Consider the following 25,897-nt stretch of genomic DNA (forward strand, 5'->3'; position numbering starts at 1 on the left):
GCCTTTCAAAGTGTACTAGAAGATGTAGTTTCCGTGTCAAAAATCTTATGATGACTTAAAATCTATTTCTACCTCTAATTATAAAATTGTAAGTTCTCAGATGAATAAGAATTATAAATACGCAAAAATGGACTGCCTAGAAAATGCGTGATATGCATTGTTTTTAGGATTTGAAATCCCCCTATTCTTTTTCAATATCCATGAATTTCGAAGTCGAGATGATCAATACGAAAGTTTTTTAATATCATTTTTGTTGGATTTTTGAGGTGCATCTTACTCAAGTTATAGATTAACACCTTATGTAAACCTTTTCCCATTCTAAATTATCCACTTTTCATGATTTAGGACCTCCAAATATATCGTTGAAGAATTGAAATGAATAGCTCACTAAGTTTGAAGTTCAAATCAAATTACTTTATTTTCTCGAACTTATGATCGTGGTGATCCACACGATAGAAGTCTTAGACCCAAAATCCATCTCCAAGATGGATTATGAAAGGTGGCACATTGAAATTGAAGAGTCAGGGGGTGCACCAAAACTCTTCCTTTCCAATCAAGTCATTAATATGTTAATTAGAAGTCAAATTGACTCAAATTGATCCTCTAAGTCTATTTTTTTAGAAAACAGTCTTGAGTCGCTAAAACCTTTTTCCATAGGGTGTGGTAGTTAAGCGACATGATTGGAACCCTAGACGTGAAGCTGAGGCTTTCACCACCCAAACCACCAGGACCAGAGAAACCCGCCATTGAGCTCCGAGGTATCTCCCTTCGATTCTCAGGTTCAATCTCTTTCTCTCTCTCTCTCTCTCTCTCTCTCACACACTTCGGTTACCAGACTCTCTCTCTCTGTAAACCTCACTTTTATTACTCTCTCTCTCTCTCTGCTATTTCTCTCGATCTCATCTCTCTGAACTATTGCCCACGATCTCATCTCTCTGAACTATTGCCGACGATCTTATCCTTCTTTCTCTCTCTCTCTCCCTCTCCGTAAATCATCTAGGTCGATCTCATCTTCTTGACATCTATAAGAAGTACAATAAAAGCTAAACTATTAATTAGAGAAGGGGAAACTTTTCGGTTGTTTGTTCTGGATTTTAAACTGGTCAATTTTTGCGCTATGGGATTTTGGTTATTAGGATCAACCAAATTACAGTGACATCCGATCCTTGCTTCTGTTAAAAAGAAATATATATGGGGAGGAAAAGGCACCAATTTTTGTACTTCGAGATAAACTGAGATTGACAAATTGAGACTGTTCGATATTGAGGAAAAGTAAAATGGATGAAATTATTGCTTGGCGATATCATGGATGCTTCCCTGTAATTATTTAGCAGCATTGTCTAATTTCATTGAATGATTTATGGAGAATCAAGAATTATATGATTTTGTTTCACAGCCACTGACAGACTCTTGGTATGCGGTACGGTTATATGAATTGATGATTTCTGAAACCAGAGACATAGGTTTTGGTCTAGATTTATAAATTCTCACTTACCATCGGCCTCTAACACATGGACATGTGTGGTTAGGTGTTTCTTTTTGAGACACCAAGGGCATAATACTATAAGATGCTTTAAAAACTTAGACATTTCTTCTATTGGCACCTCTAACCCTCATTCCCCCACTTTTAAATGGTGTGTATTTTTTCTATTGCCACCTGAACCCTCATTCTTGCACTTTTAAATGGTGTGTGGATGATGCCTGGAAGGCCAATTTTTAAGTTGGCCTTTTTGACTCATCTGTGTTAGAAAGGTGTATGTATCTTTATAGCATAGTTTGACCAACTTTAGAAACTATTGCATGTACCTGAGAATGGTAATTGAGCCCATACAACACAGAATGTCGGTGAAAAATGGTGTTCTTAATGATATCCATGGCGAATATCAAGTTCTCAGATAACAACATACTCAATTTTTTTTTTGTGAAAAATGGTGTTCTTAATGATATCCATGGCGAATATCAAGTTCTCAGATAACAACATCCTCCTTTTTTTTTTTTTTTGTCATATCTTCTGATATGGGGTTAGTTTGGACTAGTGAATTTTGATGGGGCAATCAACTATGACGTTTCTCTCATGTTTCTTGTTTCATATCTTCTAGTGTGGGGTTAGTTGGGTCAATTGAATTTTGATGGGGCAATCGACTATGAGGTTTCTCATGTTTCTTGTTTCATATATTCTGATATGGTGTTAGTTGGGTCAATTGAATTTTGATGGGGCAATCAACTATGGGGTTTCTCTATTTTCTTGTTTCATATCGTTTGATATGGTATTAGTTGGGTATACTGAATTTTAATTGGCATTCAACAATGGGGCAGGAGATGGAGATGGCCATCTTAGCCTTAGCTTATAGAACTCCCTCTGTTGCTTATTTCTATAATCCTTTGGTATTTAAGTTTTATGAGGGAGCAAGGGGAATGATTGGTTGCTGTCTGCTATTTTCTAGAAATATGACCATCTTGGAAGTGGAGAAGAGTAGTGTTGTTACAAAGGTGTTACATGAAGGTTTTCTAGAACAAGGCTAACATAAGAAGGCTTGATTTGCAGTGTTATAGCTGTTACAATGGCTAGCAACCACTATGCTCTAACAGTAGTGAATTTTCTGGCCAAGGGTGGAGCGAAGAGTAGGAGCCTTCATAAAAATGTTGAGTTCCCATTTTGCCATTGAGGTGCTGTCTCTACATGTTCTTGATGGCTGTTCTATTTGTTGAGTTTTATTATTGCTGGTATGAGCTATGCTAAAAAAAAAAAAAAAAAAGAAAACAACTAATATCTTTGATATAGAGTACTATCCTGTAATCTTTATTTGTTTATCTTATTTTTCATTTGATGTTTTCAGTTTACCTTTTGGACTGGGTTGGGAGAAGCGAGAGCCTGTTCGTCATGAGCAGTGAACTATGTTTGACTTTGGTATTGTAGTTCATGTTTTATAACTAATGGTAAATTGGTGTGTTATGGAACTTGAAAGTTTTCCCAAAGCATGTGCTGGCTTCACCTTCATTTTATTTTCTCCTTCACAGGAAACCTAATCCCTGAAATCGAATTTTCTATCCCAAACCCTAAGTATTTGAAGCGATAACCATGGATTCAATGGTTTCATCAGTCCTAGAAGAGATATGTATCCAAGGCACTGCTGGGTGCCCCTTAGCGAATTTATGGACTACTCTCCAGCCTTATCTCTCTAGGGTAGGTCTGCATCTATGTGATGGAGTAAAGCAAGTGATATGGAAAGGTGTTCTCAATATTCCCGGGCTTGTGTTCAAGGCTAATGGCCAGTCTTTCAGTTCGAATGATCCTTCCATTCAGCAAGTTCAGGAATCTGAGAATCTTGGGTTGAGCATTGTGGCACCAGAGCATCTTAGAGATTGTTGTTTGGGGCTCTATGATTATAAGGCATCGGATGCTGGCCTTTCTTCGCGTCAGAGATTTATTCTCGAGAGACTTGCCAAGGCCAGGTTAGTCCATTTAATATTTTCCTTATTTTGGTTTCCTTTAAATTACTGTTACTTCACTCATGTAGAATTGGCTTTGGATGCTCATTTTTGATAGATTATCCTTAGTTAACATTAATTTGTTTGATACTTAAATAAGACAATTCTTTATTTACCATTGCCAGTATAAATTCAATTGACAATTGTAGCTATTGTTAAAATTATTAGCCAAAGAGGCTGAGGTTAGTTTAGTGAATTCAACCACGGAAGTTAAGTTGCTTGGACTAACTTTTGAGCACTGAAGGGGTTATGTAATTGTATTCAAGAAAGTGCAGTTGCAACATGTGAGCTAGGAATATGGAGAAATAGGGTGGGTTCCAAATTCCCTCAGAGAGGGTAGGAGAAGAAGAACAACATTCGGAATAGGAAGAAACAGGGTCTATGTTGTTTGCATTTGGGGCTTCATATTTTCAGTATAGATGAAATATTTTCGCAATAAATGCTTGCACATTATATGGATGAGAGGTAGGTTTTAGTAATGGAGGTTTGGAAGCTCAATGTCGCTTGAACGAATAAAGATACACAGGAGAATTTGCTGTATGGACTTAATGAGATACATGGGGTATCTCTGGTTCTTAATATGCAACATAGGATTAGCAAGTTTGTCAAGACTACATATTTTGTGCATCACACTTAGGAAAACTCTGATGAAAAGGTCAGGTGGGTGTATAAAGTGTTCCTGTTTCTCAAGTCCTCTTATTAAACTGGTTATGTATCCCCACTTTATTCCTTCACTGCATTACTAAATAAAATATATGACATATGACAAAAGAACTGCTGACCTTTTTTTTTTCTTCTTGCAGTGCACTCTTGTCAAACTTTGCCTCTAATTGTTTTTACAAATGCCATTTGATCTTATATTGCAGAACTAGTGGAATAACACAGAGTGAGCTCTCTAAAGAACTTCACAAGAATGGAAGTCAAATCTTTTATGATGTAAAGAGTCTTGAATGCCGAGGGTTGTTAGTGAGGCAGTCAACGGTTGTGAGAACTAAGGATACTGGTATGGAGGAGGAAAACAATCTGAAGGCTAGCGCTGTTGTCAATACCAACTTGATACATCTATCTCGTTATTCTAAGCATTTGAATTTGAGCTCCCAACAAAAAGTTGAGATTATGAGGCCAGATCCTTCAGAAGGTCTTCAAAACACAGATGGATGTAGTTTGACTGGAATAGTTGTTGAAGGAGGTGTCAAAGGCGATGTGCTCATAAAGGATTATTTACCTGCAATGAGAGCTGTTTGCGATTTACTTGAAGAAGCGAGTAATAATGTATGTTGCATGCCGATATTGTCGAATAATTGGTATCTTGATTGCATTTTTATGTTCCTTTCTTCTCTGTATTAAAAATGAGATTCTTTTGTCAAGGTCCTTGTTGTCTCAGATCTAAAAAGGGCTCTTGGTTACCGCATGACTTCAAAAGGGCATAGAACATGGCGTAAAGTAAGCCTAATAGTCTGGAAAATTGATGCATATATTTTTTGATGTGTTTTAAAGTTTGATGTGCATGCCAGTCTGCCACGTGCACGAGTTCTAATCTCCTTTTTAACACCACATTCACAGATATTTAAAATGCTGAAAAGCGCTCAACTCGTGGAGGATTTCCGTGCAGAAATTGATGGCAAGGTGTATTGTTTATTTTTTTTGACATCGGTTCTATACCTCTATCATATCTATTTCTTACTCACTGTTGTAGCTTCTTTCCGCTCCTTGTTTTGATGTTGCTAACATGGACATTGTTATATGTGTGACTGGTTTGTTTTGGTTCCCTTGCCCTGATTTCATGCTGAATTCTTCTTGTTTAGGATGCAGTAATTGTACTCTAATGTGGTTAGTGGCCTTTACTTTTATGTCACAGAAATGAAGTCCATGTTTCTAGGAAGTACAAAATACTCCAGAACTATCCCTTATCATTGCATGAGTGACTCGGTATTCCCAATAGAGTGAATTTGGCAGGCACTGTCCCCAATAATTCCTGTGCAATTTTTATACTTATTTGGTAATATTTGCTTTATCTGGTGAATTTCAAATCCCGGTATAGTGGCCATTATACATTCGACTTTAATGTCCTTTCTAAATGAGTGTCTTGGCACACTTCTTCATTCTCTGACCAAAGAACATTGTTTGCTGACAAGTATTAATTTATATACGCTTTGATTTTAGGAGAATATCGATGCTTTATTGACCTTAACTTTTTCTAACTTTCCATGTTGTTTTACTTTCTTTTCCCTATGCAAAAGACCTGGTTTAATTTTTGAATTGGGGGGACCTTGATTAGCTCCATTGTGAAGAACCATTTTCATTGTTTCTGATTTATTTGGTTGCTTTCCTGCAGGTGGTTCATTGCATACGATTAGCAAAGAAGTTTAAACCTAGTGCTCTTCAGCCAAATCCGACGCATTCTATAGGTGATGATTCTGATGTCAACCTTCCATCAAAGCGTCATATTTCGGAACAACTTGTAGAGCTTCCTATTGATAATCAAATGTATGATATGATTGATGCGGAAGGATCAACGGGATTGGTTGTTACAGAGGTTTGCATATTCCTCTACATGATGCTTTTTAATGTTAATATCAATATTTGGTCCAGTTTTAATGTTTCTCGGTTCTCAGCTGTCTGGTCGCTGGATTCTGTTGCGCATATCCCGCAACTAGATCTCAGTATGATTGCTGAGTTCAGGTTTATAATTTTGGTCACACAATTTTAAGAAAAATGTTTTACCGACTTAGTTCTGGTGACGGGATTCTATTGTAAATGGCTAATTTACCCCGGATCTGACAATTAATATTCTGGACAAGGGGGTAAGAGGGAATATATTTGGGGTAAAATAACTATTTCCTGAAAAAAATTGAGGGTCCGGGTTCTGTCCTGATATATCACATTTGTGGACCACCTGCATGATCTATGCTGGTCTCCAGGCACTGTCTTGATTTTTTGAGTTTTTTTCCCAAATCCTAGTTTTTTTTGCCGTGTTTATTCATTGATGTTCATCTCCGATGGGGTCTCTCATTCTGGAAGCATGGGGCCCTTTTAGTTTTTCATTTTGTTGGAGCTATCAAATCTGTCATATGTATCTGATTTCTGATGGCCATTTTCTTGTGATTTTCAGGTTCCATTGGGGATCTTTATTTTCCTTTTTGTATATTTATCTGTAGGCTTTGTTAACCTGCATATGCTGTATGTGAATGTTATCTTGATGTGTTTGCTGAAAATCATTGAAAATGACTTCTCTGACATTGATGAACAGATGTGGAAACGACTTGGGCTTAACAATAAGAAGAATCTCTATCGCCGTGTTAGTATGTGTAGGTTTGGAGTGCAGTTTCAGGATGAAAGTCATAAAAGGTCAATGCAATATCGAGCTTGGACATCAAGACACTTGAAACCTGGTTCTGATGGTCCTGTTAATGACAAAGCTATTGATGAAGGAAATGACCATTTGGGTGCTAGGTATTCTCAGATGGAGCTTGTTCTCCATGAGCAAGCATCTCCCAGGATCTCAATGCCGTATCCCAACCCAAGCGATGAATGCACAACTCATAACATGTCTATAGTGAAAACAGAAAATGTTGAATTTCATGATGTACATGAGAATTCGGGCGGTTGTGAAGGTGGTCAGATAAGCCATGAGATAAGAGATGCTCATATTAGAGATGATGATGTCGTGAGGCAGTTAGTTAGATCAAATCAGGCATCAAAAACTGCATCTTGTATTTCTTCAAAATCAGCAGAGCGTCGACCTGATCAGAGATATCCACGCCTTGCATTCAGGGCAGATGCAAGTGCTCAAAGGGAACAGAGGATACTGGAAAGATTAAAGGTCTTATCCGGAGCCACCTATATAAAATGTACCTGCATAATTTCTTCGCTTTCTTGCATCTTGAATGTAAATATATCCTGGAGTTGCTGAATTTATTAATTAGGGGTTGCTTTTGCGATAATTTTTTATTTTTTGACAAAAATTGACACTATTAAATAGAATTCCCTATCATAACAATCTTCCATGCTTGGGAAGCTGGGATAACTATTAAAACTTGATCCCTGAACTACAGCTACCCTTCTTTATGTCATTCATTGAGTTACATTCTGTGATTAACTCTCCTCATGAAGGTTGAGATTGTATAGTAGGTCTGTAGCTTTAGCATCCATCGGCTATGTCTTCCAATTTTGCTATTCATTGTGCACATAACACCACCTTGTTGGCACATCTTTTCACTTTCTAGGTACTTAATTGTGAAGTCTTTCTTACTTTTAGACAAGTTTTTGCCATTCGTTGCCACACTTAAGAGAATTGTTGCCTGCATTTGAAGGTCTTTTTCATGTAGTGTTTGGCAATTACACAAAAGTCTTCATAATTCTCGATACTTTTGACCAAGTACTGGTGACTTCAGGGAAGTTTAACATAAAAATGGGATCTTGTGGGAGGTCACTACTTGTTTAATGGGGCTTCATTTGGCTTGTGTGAATCCTATTTGGGGTTGGGGTTGGGGTTTGGAATGGGCTAATTTTTCAGCATGCATGGGTAGATTTATGAAGATAGTAGAGTGAGGGTGATCTGTTCAGAGTTAAGGTGATCAAAAGGCTGCTACAAGTTCAAATGATCCATGACACATTGTGTCTGTTTGCCTCTGATATACTGCAACTGAAGTGTGAAAGATGAATATTTTTCACAGATGGGACCTTGGAAAGAAGACTATTTATTTACCTATGCCTTCGAAGAAACTTTTTATAAGGTTTATCATGCTTGTGTTTTTGTATAGATTCCAGTTACGAAGATTATTCTGAGCACATGGCCTTTGGGTTTGCCAAAATTTTTTTTATTCAAATTTCAAATTAGAGGAACATGGTTTCTCTCTTTCTGGAGTTGTTATTAAGATGCACCTTTTAGCAAATGTGATAATCCTATTGTTATCTTCGTCTACTTAGAGTTTTGATACCTGTTTGGTGTTGTCTCTGGCAGGTTGAAAAATTTATTCCGACAGCTGAACTTCACAAGTGGCTTGGGGGTCTTGAAAAGGAGGAGAAAAGCACAACAATGGCCAGGAAGACTCTAACTCGTTCTTTGAAAAAGCTTCAGGAAAAGGGGCAGTGCAAATGTATAACTGTTGCCATACCTGTGGTAACTAACTGTAAACGTAGTCGTACAACTGAAGTTGTATTGCATCCTTCCATTGATTTATCACAACCTGGACTTATGGGTCAAATTCATGATAGGGTAAGGGAATTTGAAATGCAAAGTCGTTGTCAAGGATTGCAACGACTGAAGAGTGATGAACCGGTCCCATTGTTAAGTGGGGTTAAGAGGACAAAGCCCGTGGCTGTTGATAGTCAAGCTGTTAGGGTGGAAGCTATGCGTGTGAACGGATTTGTTCCTGGAAAGATGTTTCGTGCAAAATTGTTGCATAACTTTTTATGGGACTATGTAAGTAGCTTACCAGATTGGAATGATGCTTTGTACTCTTGCAAGAACGACCACAAAGATCCTAAAAGCACTTGCAAATTGTTTGAATTGGATGTTTCTGTCAGAGCAATGCCTATTGAGTTGTTTCTACAAGTCATAGGGTCTGTTGAGAAATTCGAAGATCTGATTGAGAGTTGCAGGCATAGGTTGTGCCTCTCTGACCTTCCTGAGAAGGAGTACAAGAGTCTCATGAATTCTCAAGCGACTGGGCGCCTTTCAAGGCTTATTGATATTTTACGCAGGTTGAAGGTATCATTTGCTTGTCTTTCTCAACCATGCATAATGATCCCAGTTGTTTAATTGATATTGTTATAAGGAAAGGTTTTTATACTTCCCCTACAACATAGAAGATATATACTTTCCCTCCTCCCCTCCATCCAGCCGTCCAATTTAGATCAAGTGAGCCACTGACCGTTTGATCTTTGATCGGACTCCTCAGAGTATTTTATTTTTAGTTTTTTTCTATAAATTGTATGAATATGAAATTTGGTAGTGCCATATTCTCAATGGGCACACCTAAAAAAAGGGTATTTTGGTCATTGTATTTTATTGAAAATATTTTTATTTTTTATTTTTTACAAGTGCGGGTTTAAGATAGGAGTGGACACCCAAAATTTGGTGTCAAAATATTTTGTAGAAAAAAAATTAAAAATAAAATAGTTTAGAGACGTGACATTGTAATTGGGGCCATCTCAGTCGTCCATTCAGAATGGACGGTTGGATAGGGAGAAGTACATAAGTTTTATGCAGTAGGGGAAACATAGAAAGCTTGCCCATTGTTATAATCTAGTGTTTGTAATTCTTTTTGACTTCCATATCTGGTTCTGAATTGGTAATACTTCAACTTTAATTGGGAAGATTTTTCTAAAGGCTTATTGTGGGACCCTCATTTGTTATGATTTACTGAATATAAACTGCAAAGCTTCAAATAATGACTCAGTTGTTTATGTATCCAGAATGTGGTTTTGTTAGAGGTGCTGATTATACGTAAAGTTTTGGGGATGTGAATTCTTGGTTAAATTAGTCTTTTATGTTTTGTCCTCCTTAGGCTTCAGATTTTCATTGAGGTCTCGTATAATTAGTAGTTGTTGGATGTCTCCCAATATTCTATTGTATTAATATACAAAAGTCTGTTTATTATTATTATTATTATTATTTGTGATGAGTATGAAAATTCTCAAGGCGGATTGGTTTAAGGTGGCTTTTGCGGTAAATGAGAATCCTATTTGAAACTCTCCTATGCTGGTTTTGTCCACAGAATTTTTAAAATTTGCATCTCATCCTTATCATTCTACAATGTCAATGATACTTTTATCGTATACCACTTAGTCTGCAAATGTCTATAGATTTTTTTCATCTTTACCTATTTCTCACTTAAGAGATGCATTTTTGTGTCCTCTCAAATTGACAATTTCTTGCAGCTGCTTCAACTTGTGAACCAAGAACATAAAGGCGAGCTTGTAAAAATGGTTCCATATACTATTCTTACCCATGCCTTCGAGCTGAGACCTTACATTGAAGAGCCTTTAGCAAGAGCTGAACCATCCTTGGGGGTCAATTTGTATGTGCAAACAAGACAAGTCCGACATGATTTTATCCTCTCAAACAGAGATGCTGTTGATGCATATTGGAAAACTTTAGAGTACTGTTACTCTGCAGCAGATCCAATAGAAGCAGCGAAAGTTTTTCCTGGCTCTGCTGTTCCTGAGGTATTCATTCACTTATATTATTATACCATACTACCTGTTTGACTTCAAACCTCTGCTACCAGCGTCTCGCTGGGTCGATATCAACAATGGACGTTTGAGGAGTGTCCTTCCACTGCTCAAGTGAGGGAAGGGCACTTCGCAACAGTCCGAAGTAAAAAACAGACGGTTGAAGAGCTATATGATACTGTTTGAAGTCAAACAGGTACTAGAAGTTATAGACCCTGTTCTTAATCATCAACATTACTTTTACTTGTGGTTGATGTTTGTCATCGTCATCGTCATCATTATCATCGGAGCCTTTTGGGATTTTGGCTACATGAATTTTGGTCCGTCATTCTGCTCAATTACGGGCTACACCTTTAGTTAGACCATAAGTCGCCATATATGTTCTCACTATTTCGAACCATGTCCCATATCCTTTTGGGCCTACATGTGCGTGCATGCGTGTGTGAGAGAGAGAGACTGTCTATAATATATAAGGTACCACGTGATTTGGAGACCACGTGGTGCACACAAAGTATTATGAGTTTGTATTTCTGAAACTTCATATATTTAAACTTTGTATATAAACTTTATAAATATGTTACATGTATTCATACATGAATCATCTTATACATTCCCGTAGGTGCATGGTGTCTAGGATAAAACTTTGTAAGACCATTTTAAAGAACCATAGTTCAGGGGATCGAAACCTCAACCTAGCCATCAACCTCTTTAAAACAGAGTTTTACCAATTTTAGATTTGAAGATACGAAGCAAACCTGAGGAAATATATATACAATGTAATCCCGAGGGACCACATTACAAGGCAAACTTTCCACACTACCTACGGAAGCTTTAAATGGGGATGACTTGACCAAAAGCTGACAATGCCATCCATCAATAAGTCGTCAATAAATACTTTTTTGTTTTGGGAAAAGTTTATATAGAGTTCAGGATCTAAACAATCAAATTAGAGCTTACCTCAAAATTTTTACTAAAAGATGTAGTTTTGATGCCCAAATATCATCAAATTGATCATCTTGACATCATGATGCATGGACATGAGAAAAAACTGGATTTCAAGTTTTGAAAATGGTGCATCTTATAATGTATTTTTGGACTGACAATTTCAAGATTTTCAAGTTTTTATAGATCTGCATGATATACACTATTTTTGAAGCTTTAAATTTTATAATTAGAGATGAAAATATATTTTAAGGCTGCCACAAAAATTTTCAGTATGGAAACCATATTTCTTGACACTCTTTGAAGGTTGGCTCTAATTTGATTTGTTAGAGCCTCAGCTCTATACAAACTGCACCCTTTTGTTTTTTCCAACTTGCCCCGTATTTTTAAATTAAAAGACTATATCCTTTGATGTACAATGTAATCCTGAGGGACCACATTACAAGGCAAACTTTCCACACTACCTATGGAAGCCTTAAATGGGGATGACTTGACTAAAAGCTGACAATGCCATCCATCAATAAGTCGTCAATAAATACTTTTTTGTTTTGGGAAAAGTTTATATAGAGTTCAGGATCTAAACAATCAAATTAGAGCTTACCTCAAAATTTTTACTAGAAGATGTAGTTTTGATGCCCAAATATCATCAAATTGATCATCTTGACATCATGATGCATGGACATGAGAAAAAACTGGATTTCAAGTTTTGGAAATGGTGCATCTTATAATGTATTTTTGGACTGACAATTTCAAGATTTTCAAGTTTTCATAGATCTGCATGATGTACACTATTTTTGAAGCTTTAAATTTTATAATTAGAGATGAAAATATATTTTAAGGCTACCACAAAAATTTTCTATTTGGAAACCATATTTCTTGACACTATTTGAAGGTTGGCTCTAATTTGATTTGTTAGAGCCTCAGCTCTATACAAACTGCACCCTTTTGTTTTTTCCAACTGGCCCGTATGTTTAAATTAAAAGACTATATCCTTTGATGCTATAAAATCATTTGTTATATTAATAAGATATTTTATTTATTTTATAATTTCTTTTAAATAAGCACTTATAGAAAATGAATTTGATTTGTACTACTAGATATCAATTCTATTCCGAAGATTTAATAAAATGTCAATATTTTATTTAAGGGTGTAGTCGGTACAAGGTTGAGGCTCTAAACAATCAAACTAAGGCATACCTCTAAATAGTGCCGAAAGATGATATTTCAGAAGCAAAAATCTCGTGATTGGCCTGAAAATTTATTTTAATAAGCTAAATATTTTGTAAAATTATAATTAGAATAATTTTGTAATAATGGGAGTATAAATGAAAGAGTAGTTAAGATTGACGGTTGAGAAATACAAAAAAGAGAGCACTTTCGGTATTTTGGGTCGATAATCCAAGAAAATGGAGACATTGAGGGAGATGTCGCATATAGAATTAGAGCTGGGTGGACTAAGTGGAGATGTGCAACCAGAGTTTTATATGATCGCCACATACCAATGAAGCTGAAGGGGAAGTTCTATAGGACAGTTGTGATACCAGCTTTGCTTTATGGGACGGAATATTAGGCGGTCAAAAAATAACATATCCATAGGATGAGTGTAGCTGAGATGAGGATGTTGAGATGGATGGGTGGCAAGACAAGAAGGGATAAAATTCGAAATGAATACATTCGGGAGAACTTAGGTGTGGCTCCAATAGGCGATAAGATGAAAGAAAGTAGACTTAAGTGGCCGGGCCATATGCAACACAGACCTAGTATAACACCTATTAGGAGATGCGAGTTGGTCCAAGTATAAAGCTTAAAAAGAGCAATGTGTAGTGTCAAAAGACATGATTGGAAGTAATGAGAAAAGATATGGGGACTTACGGCCTTACTGAGGGTATGGCCCTTGATAGAGCATAATGTAGATTGAAATTCATGTAGCTGACTCGAAATATTTGAGAAAAGGCTTTGATGATGATGATGATGATGAATTGGAATAATTTTCAATTCATGAACACAATTCTAAACTATCAAATTCTGAAATATTTGGTTAATAATTTAGTTTACCATTGAATAAAAAATACAAACATCGGAAACTAATTTTAATATTTATTTTCAAAAAATATTAATTTCAAATCATTGTGGTTCCTTCCAATTAGTGGTGTAGAACTACTAGGTTTTAGACCACTTAGAGTCCTTGTAATGAGGGTCTGGAATGGTTTGTTTTGGACTGCCTTGAGTCTTTGTAATAAGTGATTTAGGACTAATAGTTAGGTGCTGTTTGGATTCTTTACGATATGCAGTTTGGAACTATTTTGGGGAAAAATAAAAAAATATGAAAAGTGGAACATGAGCCCAAATCCCCGTAGACTTATCACTTGAGAATGGGTTGGGGCCGTAGCGGTAGTACCAACTAGCCCTATGATGAAGTCTCTGACTCTATTCTCACCAAAGGGTAGGGGACCGAATCCCTGACTTACCTTTTTTTTTTTTTTATACTGATTTACCCAAAAAAAAAAACACTCCATTCTCACCAAAGGGTAGGGCCCAAATCCCTAACTTACCCTTTTTTTTTTTCACTTTTTTACCCAAAAAAAAGTGGAACATGAGTGTAAGTGTAAAGTAACATTTATTAAAAGTTTAATTGATAAATCTAAATGAGTTTAAATTTATAATTATAAATTAAAAATTATATTTGAGAAATATCATTAATTAATGAAAAATTTATATAAAGTTGCAACCTTAAACTATTGAAGTAAGGTGCACCAAAAAAATCCTCTAGAAGAGAGTGTTTCGATAATGGAGAATCCACCAATCAATCATCTTGACTTCGAGTTGTGTGGATATAAAGAAAAGAATTTTAAGTCTTAAAAATGGTTCATCTTGTAACAAGTTATTTGGACCGTCTATTTTGAATATTTTAGATCTTTATAGATTTTCTTGATCCGTAACATTTTTAAAATTTTAGACTTCATAAATAGGGATAAAAATAGATTTTCAAGCTATCATAAGGTTTTTAAAAACAAGAACTACTTCTCCAAGCACATTTTAGAGGTGTGCCATAGTTCTAAAATATAAAGAGGGCGCCATATACGGACATCATCCTTAATTAATTAAAAAAATAAATTTAAATTATAACTACTTTATAGCATAGGGAATACATGGGTCACTCACGTTTTCAATTGTCTAATACTTTGCAAGAAAGTACTCTCATAAATAAAATGTCAAACTTTGAGTCTCAATTAACTGTTTGTGATGATGACATCACCTTATTAATAAAACTATTATTAATATCACTTATAGTTTTTGTTATTACAAAAACATCTAAAATTTTATTTTTTGGGAAAGTATTCAAAGAGAACATTTACTTTTAATACAAGCATGTCACAATTAATCTTATCCGTTAGATTTCAAATTGGGTGGTTGTGAGTGTGATTGACTAGACTCAAAGTTCAAAAAAAATATTGTCGAACTTTGTGACGCACCAAATCCATCCAATTTGACATATAATGACCAGTAGCAATAGTGACCTCCTTGTAAGAATGGTAAATGGCCTTATTGTATACAATCCCTATTTTTTACATGTAAACTTGTTTTTATGAAATTATTTTGTTATACCCAAAATAGGCCCACAAAGGTCAGGCTCTACGGATCTATTAGATCTGTAGTGCATATGACACTTCCCAGTTTGGGAAGAAGCACCCAAAAAGGGGCCACGTTTTGGTAGTGGTGCAAAAGGCAATGTTGTTATATGATCTCCATAACGGTGCAAACGCCACCACAATTTTGTAAGGTCATGTCGAGACTCTTGGTGATACTTCCATTTTTATGAAGTGCTAAAAACTTCAATGTTCTAACAAAACTGTAGCACCCAGTGCTACAGAAATGGAGAGCTGTGGATCTAATAGATCCTTTAGGGAGCGGCAGACGGTACAATTCTAATGGGATAGTAACAATGTTATTTTAGATATAATGAAAAATTTCGAGAAAAATAGATATGCACATAAAAATAAAAAAAATGGTATTTTGTAATTCAACAAATTATGAGGAATATTAGCGATAATTTCACTAAAATATTATTTTTTAGAGTATTAATAATTGTTTGTGAATCCCAGTAACATTTTGATTTAATAAGCTCCCAATTAGTATTTTTGTTTAAAGCCTAGGCATTACTGTTATTTCATTTTAATTTCTAATTAATTTTATTTATTACTTAAAAATATATAAGTTTTTACTCAATTACATTCAAATGCGTAATTACTTATATAGGATATCAAATTGTTACTCAAAAGCTAACACACATTAAAATTGTAATTTCATATTAATAGGAATTCTATTCACAATTTAAAATTAAGTTAACAGCATAAAAAAAAATAAAAGTAGAAAACGTAGTTTTCTAAACCATTTTTGGTGAACCTTTTATTTTACAACATTATTAAAACCATTACTATCTATTCTAAACATAATATCGATTGATGCTCCCTCAATACATACTCAAATTTTTAAACAATGGGTTTGTATATTGCAAAATTAAAATATCATCCCTACTTTTTTTTTAAAAAAATACTCCATACGTTCAAAAATGGAAACTAAAATTTACATAAAAATATCCTCAAAATGAGCTTTTAACATGGAGTAAATATATAATGTGCTACTGTAGGATCATTGTCACACAAATTTCACCATCTTGTTGAAATAAAGCGCCTTTACCGTCCGACAAATTGCATGGATGAAGATTTACGTTAATTGCTAATAAGACAAATAGAGCTACTAATTTTATTTTCTTGTCAATTAGCATTATTTTTATCTGAAAAGACAATAGATTTTTAATCATTTTGAATAATTTTTTTACCAATTTCTAATTTCTTCAAAGGGACTTCTTTGAAATAAATTTCATTTTATAATACAAAACTATATTTTAAGTAAATTTTAATTTGCATATTTTTATTAGTTTTTCTTTTAAAGGTTGAAATTTTTATATCATAGAATTAAATTTTTAATAATTGAAATATAACTAAATAAGTTCATTTTATGTTATGTTAGGGTACTCATACATATGAATATTTCTTTAATGTACTCAACATTTTTTAACACTCATTGCCCCTTGTTTGGTAATTGAAATTTTGAGTAAGAGCATTTTTCGTCATTAGGAGCGGTAGGATAGATATTTCTATAAGAAACATTCATTGCTCCATGTGGGTGATATCACACCTTATGTCGATGATGTTATCCTCCACTATAATTAATAAATGCTTCTCTTTCTACCAAGAATTTATACTTTACCTTTAATTAATTACTTAAAATACTCTTGGACAAAAAGTTACTACATGGTGGGGTAATGGCATCAAGTATCCAAAAATATTGAGTACCTTAAGGAAATAATCATATAGGGTATCAAGTATCCCAAAATATTGAGTACGTTAGGGAAATAATCATATATGTATGAGTTTCCTGACACAACTCAATTTTAAAAGACCAAATTCTTAAAATTTTAATTTATCATAATCATCATTATCATAGATTTTTTCCCAAAATTCTTAAAATTTTAATTAATAAATTAAAATGTGTTTCATATTATAATTATGAATTAATTTTGTTCTATTAGTAAATTTTTTAATTTCTCCTTGAGTAAGAAATATTGCTCAGAATTATAAATTTTAGTTGACCTATAAAATTAAAGTTAATTCCTTTTTAATTTCCAAATGCTATGTAATTTCTCAAATTATATTGCTTACATTTTGGTGCTTTTAGCGAGCAAGTATCATATTTGTCTTCTCAAAAGTTTCAAATATTATTTAATCACTTAAATTTAAATGTTTAGATGTGGCTTCTTTGAGAGAGAGAGAGAGAGAGAGAGAGAGTGAGAGAGTAGAGAGAAATCAAGGACCATGTTCAACAAGAGTTATTGCTACAATAGACAAATCCACTATTTCTCTCCATTTAAATTAACTTAATACAAATGGATATGATTTTTCGTTAAATTAGACTATGGCCACTCAAGAAAAAATTTGCTATTGCTATCCAAGTAAACTAAAAAAGCACAAATGAATATGACTCTTTGGCGTAAATAAGACTATGCCCACTTAAAGAAAAGGGAGAGAAGAAAAAGAAACATAAGTCGTCCTCTTTAATTTACAGACAATTTGAGATCTAAAAACTCATAAAATGATTTCCTTACTTAATTTAAGAAGTTAGCTGTGTATTTGAGAAATCATGTCTATAAATGAGTTCTTTATTAATTCAAAACCAAATTTCTAATATATAACCAAAGTTTAGAAGGATAATCCTTTTTTAAAGTACCGATACCCAATATTTTTGATATAGGAGTTTTCTAGAAAAAGGGAAGTATTCCAAACTATGTTTAAAGGTAACCTATGATTTCACAGTATGCTTTAGTTAAATTTGCTCCTTAAAATAGTTATTTCTTAAAAAGAAGGTCCTTTGATGTAAGCCACCCATTATTTGGTTCCACAATCTACTAATTTATAAAAATCTCATCCATTTATTTAATTTTTTCACTAAGCCTATATCTCAACTCAAATTATGGAGGAGAAAAAAAAAAAGAAGACAAAACCTAATCTATTATCAACACTACCCCTTAATTCATGCATTTGATCACATTTATACCTTTAAGTCTCAAAAAAGTAAAAACGACTATGTCTACAGGAAATCAGGAATAGACAACTATTTATAAAACATTCAGGGAAAATTTAAACATTCAAAATATACTGGTGGAATCACCAATATTAGTTGGATAGAACATGGCAGCCAGGCAATAAACTGAAATAAATAAATATATAAAGTGGAAAGATAGAAAGATACAGATGGGAGAGTTTTGTTGTGATTTCTTCTCTGTTTTTTCCCTTTCAAGCTTTTGCATGGTACATTTCAGACCTCCATTCTGCATTATAAAACATTTATACATTTATAAAATGCTCTTAGAAAGTATTCGTGGGTATCTTTTATAATTTTGATATGGCACACGAGTCTAAAATAGAATATGACCATGAATCTCTATGAATAATTTTTAATTATACATCTTATTTTTAAAAAACAAATGACTTAAAACAAAGCGTGCAACTCATGTTCTATTGCTAGCAGTAACAAAAACACACAAACTCTCTAGCTGTAAAAAGTGAGAAACCAAGCAAACATTTCTTGACGTGTATTTGTGCCAAATACGAGACTACTCTTAGCCAGTGCATTTGTGTGTGTGCATGTGTGTAGTGTGCATGCAACGTAGCAAAAAATCTGCCAAGCAGAAGGATTGCATTTTAAGTTATTAAATTTTTGTTTTGGTAAATGGTAATATGAAATTGTTTCAGTATCAATGAAAAAATAGACGTAATTTCATTATCTACTGCAGCTTGTTGGTTCTTTGATTGCCTTGTCATATTATTTGAGGAACCTATTGTTGTATTGGCTGATATTTGTATTGACTGGTCACTATTTGCTTGAACTTTTTGATGTATATATTGCATTATAATCTTAAACAACAGAATTTTACCTGTTAGCCCTTCGCTTTGCTTTTTCACAAGTCTTTTTTTTCCCCTATTATTTTGGGTATTCATATTAAGCTTAGTTCTTCTTTTGCTACTTTTCAAGAAAAAAGAAAAGAAAAGAAAAAGTGAGCATGGTTCTTCTGACAGATGCTGGGTGCAGGTGCTTCGGGTATCTTATGATAGGAATAGGAAAGTCCGTCTCCAACCACTTCTGCATGATTCCAGGAAATCTGCAAAACGAAAGGTGTCCCATTTGATGAAAAGCGATATTGGCATTCATGCCTCTAAAAAGAAGAAAACCTCTGAGAATACTATGTCTAGATTGCCGTTGGTTCTTCCCAATTTAGCATCAAATGACTCAGCACCATCTGAAAAAGATGCAGAGAACCAAACAATTCAAAACTTCAGTCATGCTTTTCCACATGATCATGATGAATACAGGATTGATAATTCTATCAATGAAGATGAGGATATGGGTACTTTTATCAATCAGTTTACCCATTCAAAGCTGAAATCATCACGCAAAAAGAAATTTCAATGGTCAGATGGATCAGATAGGTAAGAAGAATTGGCATTCAATTGCAGTTCCCTTTCTATTTATGTGGGGGTCACCAATGTGATACATGTAATTTTCAAAATTAAAATGATTCCCTTATGCAAAACAGGCGCTTGGTGATCCAGTATGCAAGGTACCGTGTGGCTTTGGGTGCAAAATTTAATCGTGTTGACTGGACAACTATACCTGATTTACCTGCACCCCCAGACACTTGCAGAAGAAGAATGGCGATCTTAAGACAAAGCGGTTCAGTGAGAAGAGCTCTTATGAGTCTTTGTAATCTGCTTGCTGATCGATATGTCAAGCAGCTTAATGAGACTTCGGCAAGGGAAGTCACGGATGGTGCTGCTACTGAATTAGCCATTCATGAGTCAAATATTCATGAATTTCATTGGGATGATTTTGATGAACCAAGTGTTAAGTTGGCTGTGGAGGAAGTGATCAGGAGTAAAAAAATGAAGTTGGATGCTACTAAAAGAATTGGGCCCAAAAGCAGAGGAGATGTGGGTTATCTTCAAAAGAACGGAGATTCAGAGGCCCAAGAAGACAAAAGTAGCCAGTCTCGTGAGGTAGAAAGATGCTCTTCCATAGATTTGGCAAACAACTCTCTAAGCTCACAGGATCCCAAGGTCAACCTTGAGTTGGCTTCATCTTCCTATTCTAGAGATCAGGTCCAGAAATCTTCTGAGATATCACTTTCCAATTCCCAAATGGTTACAAAAGTTGGCCCAAATAGCAGTCCTTATCTAAAGTTTTTGCACAAACAAGAGATTCCAGCCAAAAAGTCAGAATGTGTATCGTTGGCAGTTGCCAATGCTGTGGAGCTCATAAAGCTAGTCTTCTTGAATTCCTCAGCCACAACTGAGGTTCCTAATTTGCTAGTGGATTCATTACGGCGCTTCAACGAAAAAGATATTTTTGCTGCCTTCAATTACCTCAAAGCACAGAAGTTTGTGGTATGCATTCCCCATACTTTCAAATGCAATAGTGCATGGATTTGACTTATGCAATAACTTAGCAAAAAAAGAAAAAGGACATATTCTAATAAAACTGCATTTTTCCTCGAGCATATAAATTCTAGATTTATAATAACCCCAATGCATTGAATTATCTAGCTGTAATGCCTGCTTTTCCGATTTGTTTGTGCTGATGCGAAAACTACTGTTATTGATGTATGGTCTCGTAAATTATTAATGATGGTGGTAGTTATCTGTACATCATTACAATAGGAGTGATCTCTATAGTTCATTATGCTCTGTACGTTTTATAACTGTTCCATTTCATAAGCAGGTCCCTGGCCGTGGCATTCGACCGTTTGTGCTCTCTCCGAAGTTCTTCCAAGATGCCTCTTCTTCTCCCTTTCCAGTCAGTACGGGACAAAGGTCAGCCAAATTTGCATCCTGGGTTAGTGAGAGAAAAGAAGATCTTTTGCAGGAAGGGGTTAATCTCCCTTCTGATATGCATTGTGGTGAGGTTTTCCACCTTTGTGCCCTTGTTTCCTCTGGGGAATTCTTCATTTTCCCAAAACTGCCGAACAAAGGTGTAGGAGATGCTGAAGGGATGCGTGCTTTGAAAAGAAAATCAAAAGGGGAAACACCATCTGATAGCGGAAGGTTTAAGAAGCTCAAACTTGCATCCAAAAAGCTAGGTGAACTTCGCCGAGAGAAAGGATTTCCTGGCATTAAGGTAGTCCTGAACAGTGTGATGATTCCAGCTGTGGAATCTCTAGAATTTTGTCTGGACAGTGCGAAACAGGAGAGTTCTTCCATGCACGTCGAGAACGAGCAATCCTTTTCAGGGTCTTGTTTTAGATCTGGTGCTTTTACTGAAGAGCTTCCTTCTAATGAGCCATTATGGGACTCAATGGCCAAATGTGCCAAACTGTTATCTTCACTGGTTTCTTCTCAACCTGAATGTGGTCCCATGGATCCTAAAACATTTGAAACCGTTTATTTTTCCATTCATAAAGCTGGTGAGGATGGATTGGATTTGGGAGAAGTTGATCAGCTTATAAGTGATGGTGGTAGGATATATATTCCTGTTCTCAGGTTCTCTTTTATTGCTGTTAAAAGATTACTAAGAACCCTTTCCTAATGGTCTGATCATGATTCATACATTTGATATGTTTTATGATTTTTTCTTTCCTTGGTCAGGCACAAAGATAACTCAGGTGATCTTGGATGTGCTACAAGTACACAGGCTAGTTGTAAAGGTATGACCTAGTGAGGCCTTAATTCTATTGGATTTTTGATACTTGATTTTACTTGTCATATTAAAGTTTCCTACTAGTTACTTACGATCTTTTTTCCTGTATTGAAGTTTTGTAAAGTTACTTATCAATAAGTGAGAACTAGATCTATGTTAGCAAATGTTTATCATTAGTTAACCAAGTCATTGAATTTTCGGGTGAATGGTTATTGTTATTCGGTGAACTGAGGGGCAAAACCTTTGACATTTGATGGTTGGATCATTGATATGTTGAATATGCATGCTGAGGAATTCCACAAATTCTAAGTTTTTAAGCCATATTCATTCTTCTTTAAAGTTAGGGTTTGAAAGTAAATGCTGGGGGCTTCATTGTCATCTCTTCTCTGAATTTCTAAAAGCAGTAGTCTATCAATCCCAGTCACTCGTAACCATTGTATGCTAATCAATGTCTATGGAAACTAGACCTGACCAGGTTCCTGGTTAAGGCTTAATTTAACACGCAGAAGAAAGAACCAAAACAAAGTTGGGTCTCAGCTGGTCGTTAAACTGTTGGACTAGGTCCCAGTTTGAGCTATGCTTATTAGAAAGCTTTTATTATAGTTGATGATGCAGGACGCAAGTTTCAAACTTGCATTGCCGCTATGATTTCCGTATACTTTAACCATCTCAGAAAACCCACACTTATTCTCACAGTAGAATAGCTACATGCATCTTCTTCATGTGTTTGAATCAATGGCTCGTCTAGCTGTCTATTTAGATGACTTAACATGGTGGGAATCAGTTATTATTGTTTAAATGTGGTTTCTGTATACTATCTTCCATGAACTGAGCATGAATAATGCAATCAGATCATGTCCTTGTTCTAAACTAATCTCTGATTATTGTTACTGCATGCAGGTTAATGCTTTTGATCACATTCGAGTGCTTGCTTCAAGTTTTGGTGCTAAGTATTCTCTCCACCCCATATCTCCTAATATTCCAAACACCATATCTGTTCCCAACTCCAATCCCATGACCATGGATGGACAAAGCTCTGAGACAACCTCTAAAGAGAACGTTGACAGGCCTCATGTTTCAAATCAGAACATCTATTTGAATCTCTCTGATGGACGTACAGTTATCGTCTTGGATGAACTTGAACCAGATGTTGAAACCTCCACTGAACCTAATCAAACTGATGGAGCTGATAATGCATTGGCTTCTTCAAATGGGTTTTGGCCAATATTGCCGTGGCTAAATGGGGATGGAGGCACTGACTCTGTCATGTATAAGTCTTTGATGAGGCGGGTTGTTGGTATTGTAATGCAAAATCCGGGCATCTTAGAGGTGGTAGCTTTTGACTTCGTTTCGTATTGAACTTGAAACATTGTAATGCACTGACTCTGATGTGTTTGGAATAATTGGTTTTGCGATACTTTTCCTAGTTGTTTCCATCATTTCCATTAGTCTAAGTATAAACTTTTTTTGTTTTGTTTTGTTGATGCATTCAAGTAGAATTATACTACTTTAAGTATAATTTTTATTTGGTTGATTACAATCATGCCTTTTGACTTATATCATTGTGGTTCAAGTTGGTATAGGTCAATGTAGTATCAGGCAAGTGTTAGGGGTTCTAATTCCAGTTCTGTTTTCCATTGTGACAGGATGATATCGTCCGAAGATTTAGCATATTGAATCCGCAGGTACATCAATCACATATACTTTGTATTACGTGATTCGTTTTTATACATGCGTGTGTGTATAAGCCATTATCATCATCATCCAAACCTTATCCCAATTATTTGGGGTTGGCTACATGAATCCTGTTCCTCCATTCTATAGGTTCAAGATTCATGATAAGACGTGGAAAAGTTTTATGCTGGCTGCTTATTTAATGCAATCCACCTCCATTCTTATAGTAAGTGTAAAACACATATTGCTGAAATACTGCATTGCATATGTATGTACCCATGCATGTTATGGCTAGAAATTCTTTGTTGCTTCCATTGCTCCATATACTAATTTTACTTCTGTAAGAGGGTGGTTATAGCTTTCTGAGTCACCAGCTTGAACCTTTTAATTGGCATTCATATAGGTTCTATGAGAGAGAGAGAGAGAGAGAGAGAGAGAGAGAGAGGGAAAGACTTTACATTTGGATGTGGTCATAACTTTCGAGACACTGGCTTGAACCTTGTAATTGGGAATATTGACATTGGAGAAAGAGGGGTGGGGAGAGAGAGAGAGAGAGAGAGAGAGAGAGAGAGAGAGAGAGAGAGAGTTTCAAACAATTGGTTTTCTTTCCTCATTTCCTTGGTAGTTTCAGCTTTCATGTTTGTTAGCACTCAGCACCAGTGTTAAAAAAATCAACTCGGCCAAGGTACTCAGCCCTTGGCCGAGCTGATCTACTCAGGCGTGTTTAAGTAACTCGCCCGAGTAGAGTTCGAGTTTAAAAAAAAAAAAATCACCACATTAATTAGAATATATATAAAGTATCCTTCGCATATATTACATTATGCATCAAATGGTGTACAGGTCAGTTCACGCTCTCTTAGGGAGTGCTAGATGTGAAAGGTCTTGAGTTCGAATCCTGGTTTCACCTTATGCTTTGTTTTGTTAAAAGAATAAGTAGTATTTTTTTTTGGGTAATTCAGTAAGGATAACAAGCCCCTACCCATTTTTGAAATTGTTAGTGGTTTTTTAATGCGTTGGGTGAGAATGGAAGCTTAGACTTTAGCTTGGGTGCAATCCCAACCCCATTCTCAATAAGGAGCATTTCAATACTTATAATGTTGGTCTTGCACATTTGTATGCAAAATATTTAGTGGTGCGTTGGGTAGGGCGCCCGCTTTTAAAGTACTTTATAAGAGGACTTGGGTTCAAATCCCATTCTCTCAACTTCGGCTACTTTTTTTTTTCACTCTCGGTTTGCCCTTAAAAAAAATAAAATAAAAAAACTATGATACACTAGAGGGATTCGAACCCTCGCCACAATGGATAACACTCACGCATGCCCAGCACGCTACTTAAGTTTTAGTTGTTAAAGCTGGCAGATTATTGTAAATAACAATTAAAAATATGTGTACAGTATACTCAGGGCAAACTCGCTTTGCCCGTAGGGCGAGGCCGAGTCCGAGTTGAACTCATCTGGAAACCATGCTCAGCACTAAATAATCTGAATAAGTTTCTTTAGCTCGTCTTTGAATTCAAATGTATAGCATCAAACTATTTTTAATGTTTAACAAGAAGCCTCTCTCTCTCTCTCTCCCTCTCCCTCTGCAGAATTGCAGGAAACTGTTGGAGCTGCTCATTGTGGAGGACCATCTGAGAGTGAGAGAGATGTACGAGACCTTGTCCGGCTCTCCCCCAAGCATTCTTGGGGCCCCCCTCAAGCCTCTGGCAGTATTTCAAAGACATTATTTTGCAAATCCGAAGAGTACACATGTTCTATGACTGGGAATCCATTAAGTTCCAATTTTTACGGGCAAAAAGCATCAGTGAAGTGGTTTCCTTTAAGTTAAAACTAACTTGTGAAAGCTGAAAGCTACAACAGTACAAATGACGTTTCCTTTAAGTTAAAACTAACTTGTGAAAGCTGAAAGCTACAACAGTACAAATGACGTATTGAGAAAAATCCGTTTTTATTTAAAATTAGTTATATGTACAATTATCTATTTGAAATTCAGCTATATGTACAGTGGGTAAACACCCGTGCAAAATCAGGGCCACCACTCCGAAACTCTTTATGCGCCAAAGAGGCTCGAATTAATATCTACATCACACTTGGGACATTTTAGAGACCTCCAAGAGAGAGAGAGTTTTTCGTATAAGTTGCTAATAAAATGACCCACAAATTGCTAGTGCTTGATAATTTGCAGTTTTGTATATGTGAAAGAATAAGGCAACTTCCAAGGATGGAAAGAAGGTTCATGTAAGGTGTCAATCTTATACTGTAGAAGTAAAGCACGCCTCAAAAACCCCTTGGAAAATATTGCTTTGATGTTGGAAATCCCTCCAGTTGGTCATCTCAACCTTAAGATATATGAATATAAAGAAA

At 35.5% G+C, this 25,897-nt stretch overlaps 1 protein-coding gene across 36 annotated transcripts; it reads left to right on the forward strand.

Annotated features, from left to right (window-relative positions):
- The first annotated feature begins 515 nt into the window (after positions 1 to 515).
- LOC18437646 (B-block binding subunit of TFIIIC) lies at positions 516 to 25,491 on the forward strand. Of its 36 annotated transcripts, none has more exons than XM_088847035.1 (19): positions 516 to 758; positions 2,546 to 2,667; positions 2,838 to 2,908; positions 3,019 to 3,453; positions 4,356 to 4,761; positions 4,858 to 4,932; positions 5,053 to 5,115; positions 5,825 to 6,025; positions 6,740 to 7,312; positions 8,453 to 9,202; positions 10,375 to 10,662; positions 19,261 to 19,658; positions 19,766 to 20,612; positions 20,947 to 21,679; positions 21,810 to 21,868; positions 22,762 to 23,190; positions 23,508 to 23,546; positions 23,686 to 23,761; positions 25,123 to 25,491. In XM_088847035.1, exons 4-18 carry the CDS (start codon positions 3,080 to 3,082, stop codon positions 23,698 to 23,700), a joined length of 5,250 nt encoding a protein of 1,749 aa, XP_088703161.1. In that variant the 5' UTR covers positions 516 to 758; positions 2,546 to 2,667; positions 2,838 to 2,908; positions 3,019 to 3,079; the 3' UTR covers positions 23,701 to 23,761; positions 25,123 to 25,491. The 36 variants fall into 36 exon arrangements, with proteins under 36 accessions (XP_088703161.1, XP_088703173.1, XP_088703172.1 ...); XM_088847037.1 differs by having other exon boundaries at positions 606 to 779; XM_088847040.1 differs by having other exon boundaries at positions 606 to 758; positions 2,445 to 2,667; positions 20,947 to 21,704.
- The last annotated feature ends 406 nt before the right edge of the window (positions 25,492 to 25,897 follow it).

Source organism: Amborella trichopoda, chromosome 9, assembly GCF_054954075.1.
Source record: "Amborella trichopoda isolate Santa Cruz 75 chromosome 9, AtrichopodaSantaCruz75HAP2 v2.0, whole genome shotgun sequence".
In the NCBI taxonomy this organism is placed as follows: Eukaryota; Viridiplantae; Streptophyta; class Magnoliopsida; order Amborellales; family Amborellaceae; genus Amborella; species Amborella trichopoda.